At 35.9% G+C, this 6870-nt stretch overlaps 1 protein-coding gene across 2 annotated transcripts; it reads left to right on the top strand.

The window, feature by feature from the left end:
- The first annotated feature begins 2842 nt into the window (after positions 1 to 2842).
- On the top strand, positions 2843 to 6634 carry LOC104120775 (rop guanine nucleotide exchange factor 1). 2 transcript variants are annotated; one of them, XM_009632613.4, is made up of 5 exons: positions 2843 to 3317; positions 3500 to 3616; positions 3700 to 4238; positions 5086 to 5439; positions 5895 to 6634. In XM_009632613.4, the coding sequence occupies exons 1-5, from the start codon at positions 3020 to 3022 to the stop codon at positions 6318 to 6320; spliced, it is 1734 nt and encodes a 577-aa protein (XP_009630908.1). In that variant the 5' UTR covers positions 2843 to 3019; the 3' UTR covers positions 6321 to 6634. The 2 variants fall into 2 exon arrangements, with proteins under 2 accessions (XP_009630908.1, XP_009630909.1); XM_009632614.4 differs by lacking the exon at positions 3500 to 3616 and having other exon boundaries at positions 2872 to 3317.
- The last annotated feature ends 236 nt before the right edge of the window (positions 6635 to 6870 follow it).

Raw genomic sequence — 6870 nt, 5'->3', positions numbered from 1 at the left:
ATGACGTCGTGAAAATTTTTAATCTCAGAGCCCGAGATATATATTATTCCGATCCACTGTCTTTTTATTTGCTGAATACGTCTGTGTCAATAATTTCATAGTCATCATCATCTAAAGCTTAAACTGGAATGTAAAAAAGCAGTTTCCTGCTGGTATTTCTCTTCATTTCCATCTTCTTTCGGCAAACATGATATCCATTTCCAAACGAATAAAATCCCCCAATCTCTTTTGCCTTATAGACCGAAAAAGAAATATCTTTCTCGTGAATGGAAGTATCTCTGCATAACAAGGAAAGGAAAATCAGGAAAACCAAGCAGAGAAACTACTACCACAAAAAGGAAGGGGAAAAGTTGTATAGATTCAGAGATCCGACGCTTAGGAAGGAGAGCTTATAATACTGGTCTCAATTCAGGCGAACTCATTTGACCGTGCACGAATTTTAAGATAAAAGAAAACTTTGAACTTCGTGGTATAAAATGAGGCACATGTATTTTGTGTGGTTATAAATCATTATAAATTATTTTCAAATAAAAAAAAATTATTCTTTTTTATACGGACTAAAAGAGAAATATGTTCACGTAAATTGAAACCGGGTTATCTTTTATCACAAAGGACACCAGTTTTTATTTGATCTTCTTCACTATGACCGCCGTATCGATTTCGTCTATTTCACACGCCATTTATGACTTCTTGCAGTTATTTACGTAGCATTCTTTGTTAGACTTAATTAACATTCTATAATTTCAATTAATTCGACCTAAGGAAGGCAGAGCAAACAAATTAGTCTAACCTTTTGGACTCTTGGAGGGATGTGAATGTACGATTTAAAGTCAATGGTCACATAATATTCAGTAAAAATTCGTACCCAATGTTTACCTTAAGCCAACAACTAACTTTAGTAATTAGAAATTATAGTAGAAATATATCACTTAATTATAATTAAATAAAATGTGTATATGCAACACATGTACATGTCATGTATTTACCAATTTTGGTGTAAACGCCAAATGGGTGTAAATTTTTATTGATAATATACTTTAGACAAACTTAATAGAAATATCTGTATTTATTTAAAATCTTTTAAACCATATATAAAGAGTTATGCTGAACAATGCCCATTCCCTTTTTAGGGACGGCCCGACGAATTTTGTGGCCTAAAGCTAAATTTATGAGGAGCCTTAACTTTTAAAATTTATTTATTTATTTGAAGTCTATTTTTTTAACCTTTCTTAGATACAAAGTAATTAATAATTTTTTTATAATCAATAATTTCTAATAAGTATTTTTCAGTTGACAATATAACTAATCCATTTAATCTTTTTGAGACATTATTGATGTTAGGTAATATTTTATCAATTTTAATTTTGACAACTTCTTTCCGCTGAAACAATGGTAATAAGAATTATTAACATTATTTCATAAGCAATATAGACATTTGGAAAAGAATAAACTATTTATATTTGATTGAGTGTATCAATTAAACTACTACTCCATCTTTCAATTGTACTATTTTTCTTGATACTTTTAATTCAGAAAATAAATCTAAATCATCAATATCGAATTGATTATTATGCTTTAAGGAACATTCGATATTTTTTCAAATTTTCATCATCTAGTGATCTTAGTTTTTACCGCTAAATAGAAAATTAAAAATATTTTCATATGCTTTGAATTGTTTAAATCTAATTTGAAGGGAAAAAATAGTCTTTGTCTACTATATATAAAAGTAATCAATTCTAAAAGACTTTTCGAAAGATTTTGAGATTTCATTATCACCATTATTATCAAATTGTCACTTTCTATATATCACACGTTTGTTATAAAATTCGGGTTCGATATTTATTTCAAGTACAATTTTCTTGGCAGAAATCATAGTAATTTCATATCCTTCTTCAATAAATCCAACTTTTTCACTTCATAATTTTTTTTTTAAACTTATACATAATCTATTAAGTGCAATAAAATATGAGACTCTTATAAATGTAAGACTTAAAACAGTTGTGTTACTTGCTTTATGGAAGAACTGTTCCTAGACTTCGAGCACTCAAACAAGTAAACGATACTGTTGTTTTTCTCCGGTAAAAACCTATGTGGTCTTGTTGCATACTTCACACAGCTAAGTGACAATTTGAGATGCGTATAATATTTTTAACCATGATTTAATGTAAACCATACACGAATAACATATGTAATATCACCGCTCTGTTGCATATGCTGGATAATTTTTTTGTCGTTTTTCTCCTGGTCGCATATTTTATTTTAGAAGTAATTCAAAAGTCACTACCGCTAAAACCATTAACTTTTTGTAGTTTGCAATAAATATTTTTTGCTAAATAATTATCATGATTAAGTGATTTTAATATTTAAAAATTATCTTAATTGATTATGATTAAATGTAAAAAATTCATGTACAATACATATTTATATTTATTTATTTATTTGGTGTAAATGAGAAAACAATTTCACCATATTTCAAACAAGTAATATTTTCTTAAAATTCATATTTAAGACTTCCTCTAAGTTAAATTTTCTCAAGTCATCAAAATTCCAGCGGATGAGGTGGCAACTGGCAACTGGCAACGGCAAGTGCTCCGTAACGAAGAAAAGGACCGTGTCGGGTGCTACGTAGTTACTATAGTAGGGTACCTTTTTGTCGTCAACTCCTCAACTAACGCCGTTCCTTCTCACCTAAACGGACGTCGTGACTATTAACGCCGTCTCATTTTCACTCTCATAGTCTCATCGTACAGTACGCACTACTCTTTTCACAGTGTTGTTTCTTAGAGAGAGAAAATGCGACTGAAATAGTACTAATACTGTATGTGAACCTGCTCTTTGCTTTATCTTCTCTTTCGCTTTTTCACTCTCCACCATTTCTTCCTCCAACTCCACTGCCATATCTTTACAATCTGTCTGTCCATTTTAGCCCGTTTACTTCACTGTTACTACAATCATTTGCATCTAGGATCTTGCTTTTTACTACTGGATTTTAGACAAAAATTGTGGGTTGGGTTTTACTATGGGGAGTGTATCATCTGAAGAAGGTTCAGATCAGCAGAGTGAGCGATGTGGGAGCTACAGTTTAAGTGCTGATGTTAGTGAGTCTGAGAGTTCATCTAGCAGTTTCTCTTGTCGGCGCTATGACGCTGACGGCGCGTCCAGCTCTATGGCGTCGTCTCCACTTGCTTGTCGGAGATTCGCCGCGAAATCGGAGTTTCCAGCCCCAATGATACCACCATTCATGTTCCCGGTCATTGGCGGGAAAGATGTAGTGCTCTGTAATGACAAGTCCGAGAAACGCCAAGCAGATTTATCTGGTTTGTGCATCTTATGAAATTTGGTTTTTAAAGATTGTAATGGACTTCATTATTGCCTTTATTGACTAGATTTGTTACTGCATATGTTGATGTGTGTTACATTTACTGCTGTCGTGCCTTTACTCTTATTTTTATAGAATGTAGGTTATTGTTTTGATTTTTTTGGGTTTTGTTTGATTTAGAAATTGATCTGATGAAGGAGAGATTTGCTAAGCTGCTACTTGGTGAGGACATGTCTGGAGGGGGTAAAGGGGTTTGTACGGCACTTGCAATCTCAAACGCTATTACAAATCTTTCTGGTTAGTGTAAAAAGAAAAAAGAGATTAAAATTTTACATCTGGTTTTGTATTGAAATTGGGTTTTTTGTGTGTGATGATTGTAGCTACTATATTTGGGGAATTATGGAGGTTGGAACCACTGGCTGCTCAAAAGAAGGCAATGTGGTGTAGGGAAATGGAGTGGTTGTTGTGTGTGAGTGACTCTATTGTCGAGCTTGTGCCTTCTATTCAACAGTTTCCTGGAGGAGGCACGTATGAAGTAATGGCGACGCAACCGCGTTCTGATTTATATCTGAACTTGCCTGCTTTGAAGAAACTTGATGCCATGTTGATTAGCATACTTGATGGATTTCGTGACAGAGAGTTTTGGTATGTGGATCGAGGCATAGTTTTAGGTGATGGAGAAGACTGTGACTCCTATACTTCGGGCATTGGGTTTGGTAGGCCTTCAGTTCGGCAGGAAGAGAAGTGGTGGCTGCCATGCCCTAAAGTTCCCCCAAAAGGGCTGTCAGAAGAAGCAAGGAAGAGATTGCAGCAGTGTAGGGATTGCACAAACCAGATATTGAAGGCAGCATTGGCGATCAACAGTAATGTACTTGCTGAGATGGAGACTCCAAGTGCCTATGTCGAATCTTTGCCGAAGGTTGGAACCAGTTGAATAGCTTACTTAAAGTTAAATTTACTGGCATGCCTTAATCTGAAAAAATGGGCTGGTATACACAGCCAATGTCGGTTACTTTAAATACTATATCTTGACTCGCTGTGATTCTTTTGCCGCCTTCATTGCGCGCCACTGGTTATTGTTGCTGTATCCGTTATTTAAATCGCTTCCAAAAAATGAGTTGAAGTAGGTTCTCTGGTGTCTAATGTAAATTGTGATCTAACATTGATGGTGTAGAAAAGAAAAACCTGTTAAAGGTAACAAAATGAAGTTTCCGTATTATATCAAACGATCTCTAATATTAATTTTCAGAAAATCTGTTTTCTTTTTCCTGAATTTGCAGTTCTCCTCATATAGTTCCAACAACTTTTTTGACCATCCCCTGGGAAGGAGGTTCTTGTGCATTTAATACCGGTCAAAGGAAACAAAATAAAGTTTCCTTGTTATATAAACAATCTCGAAAATTAATTTTCAGATAATTTCTTTCTTTTTTCCCTGCATTCACAGTTGTTATCCTCGTGTAGTTCCAACAGCTTTTTGGCCCATCCCTTTGACAAGGAGCTTCTCGAGCATTTAGTACCATTAATATGTAGCTTTATTCTTCATCAAGATTAGCTGTTTAAGTGCATGCACCCGAACATTGAAATGAACATTCTTCTCAAAGTTTGGGAGCACATATAATGCAAGTTAATGCGTGCTGTCTGCATATGGGTATTCAGATATCCTCCCGAGGACAATTTAGAGTACATGTTTGATGAAAAGAATTGTTCTTTTACTTGTCAGTTGCAACTGCTCATTTCTTTAAGTGTTTCTTAAATTCTTATTGCAGAGTGGAAAAGCTTGTTTAGGTGATATCATCTATCGCTACATCACTGCTGACAAGTTCTCACCTGAATGTCTTCTTGATTGCCTGGACTTGTCATCGGAGCACCATACGCTGGAAGTGGCAAATAGAATTGAGGCTGCTGTGCATGTTTGGACGCTCAAGGATCAGAAGAAACATCCACATAAAAGGAAATCTAAACGCAAATCATGGGGAGGGAAGGTCAAGGGCCTTGTTAGAGATGGTGATAAGAATCAGTATCTGGCAGAACGAGCAGAAACACTCTTGCATAGTCTCAGGCTTCGCTTCCCTGGTCTTCCTCAAACTGCACTTGACATGAACAAGATACAGTATAACAAGGTAGGTGATGCAAACTCTTATGTAGAGCAATTGACAAGTAGAGCAGATATGAGACATAGTGCGATATTTATTTTGAGAAGAGAAGAAATATTATGAGTCATTTCTTCATCAAAAAGAAATATTATGAGTCATTTCTTGCTTAATAATAACTGACTATGCAATGGGGCATTTAGGCAGCGGAAATTCTAGTTATTCATGGCCTCAAGATGTGAAGATGTGAAGAGTACCTTTAATCTAATGTTATGGAACTTTATTCTTGGTACTATTTCTATATCTTGAATAGTGATTTCATGAAATGTTTCTATGGCATCAGAAGCAGCGTATAAAGTAGTGTGAGAAGAGAGGAAATGCATTTTTAGTCCATTTATCGCAAATGCAATAACAATTGGCTAGATAGGGGACACAAGTGTCTTTATCTATTCTGCTCTCTGAAAACGTGATGTGTTCTACTGCAGGATGTTGGGCAGTCAATACTTGAGAGCTACTCAAGGGTCATGGAGAGCTTGGCATTTAACATTATGGCAAGGATTGATGATGTGTTATACGTAGATGATGCAACAAAACGTTGTGCTGCCGCAGAGTCCATATCCCTTTTCAATAGGGGGGGTTTGGGTGGTCTTCCAGTCCAAAAGCGGATGTCACCAAGCCCTTTTTCTATTCAGCACTCTCCTTATGCCTCTCCATTTGCTACACCAACCTTTTGCTTATCTCCCCTGATTGGTAGCCCAGGGAAGGCAGCTTCTCCTTCTAAGGCTGGTTCCAAGGTACCGCCAACGGATAAACTCGAGAAAGCGATGCCAACGGATTTGGATAAATTGTGGTCATATGCAGGGAACCTTAGTGCAAGAAGACCTTCTAAGGATGCTCCTGAACGAGACTGAGAACTAACAGATGACTAGTCGAGGCTGCCGTGATCTCGATTATGCTCTTTTTCATGTATATTTCTTTTAGGATAGTGCGTTGTTTAAAATTTTCACCCTGATCTTCATCGGTTGTTACATTGAGAAGGATAGCATTAATGTAGTTGCACAGTTTTCGCCTGGCAAGTGAAAGATAGCAGCTTTCTTGTGGTATAGAAAGAAGAAATTGCTGCTTGACTAGCTACCATTAGATGTAGCAAAGTTAATTGCATCTTAATAGTGATTGCTCCATGGCATAACGTTTTATATTTCAGTCTACAATATTTGCACTCTGACATACTAGCCGGAAGCGAAGTAGGTGTTTTTAGTACTTACCAAATATCTCAATTATTATCACCCTCAGTTCATCTCTAATGGGCTGTGGGGCGTACTTCCAAATTTTCCAATAATAATTGTCCTACTTTTATGTATACGGTCGAAATTGGGTATATTCGATTTCGTTGGCAGGGGAGTTGCCCCGAGTGTAACCTCATAATAGATCTGGCTCGAGCTCGAAGATAGAATATCAAGC

Source organism: Nicotiana tomentosiformis, chromosome 1 (assembly GCF_000390325.3).
Source record: "Nicotiana tomentosiformis chromosome 1, ASM39032v3, whole genome shotgun sequence".
NCBI lineage: Eukaryota > Viridiplantae > Streptophyta > Magnoliopsida > Solanales > Solanaceae > Nicotiana > Nicotiana tomentosiformis.
Note: the sequence above shows the minus strand (reverse complement) of the source record. Positions and strands in the feature narration are given on the sequence as shown.

Excerpts from the sequence above, each read along its gene's own strand:
- LOC104120775 (XM_009632613.4), top strand. The coding sequence starts at position 3,020 with ATGGGGAGTGTATCATCTGAAGAAGGTTCAGATCAGCAGAGTGAGCGA. Across the intron at positions 3,318-3,499 it reads ACGCCAAGCAGATTTATCTG|AAATTGATCTGATGAAGGAG; the intron begins GTTTGTGCATCT and ends TGTTTGATTTAG. Across the intron at positions 5,440-5,894 it reads ACAAGATACAGTATAACAAG|GATGTTGGGCAGTCAATACT; the intron begins GTAGGTGATGCA and ends GTTCTACTGCAG.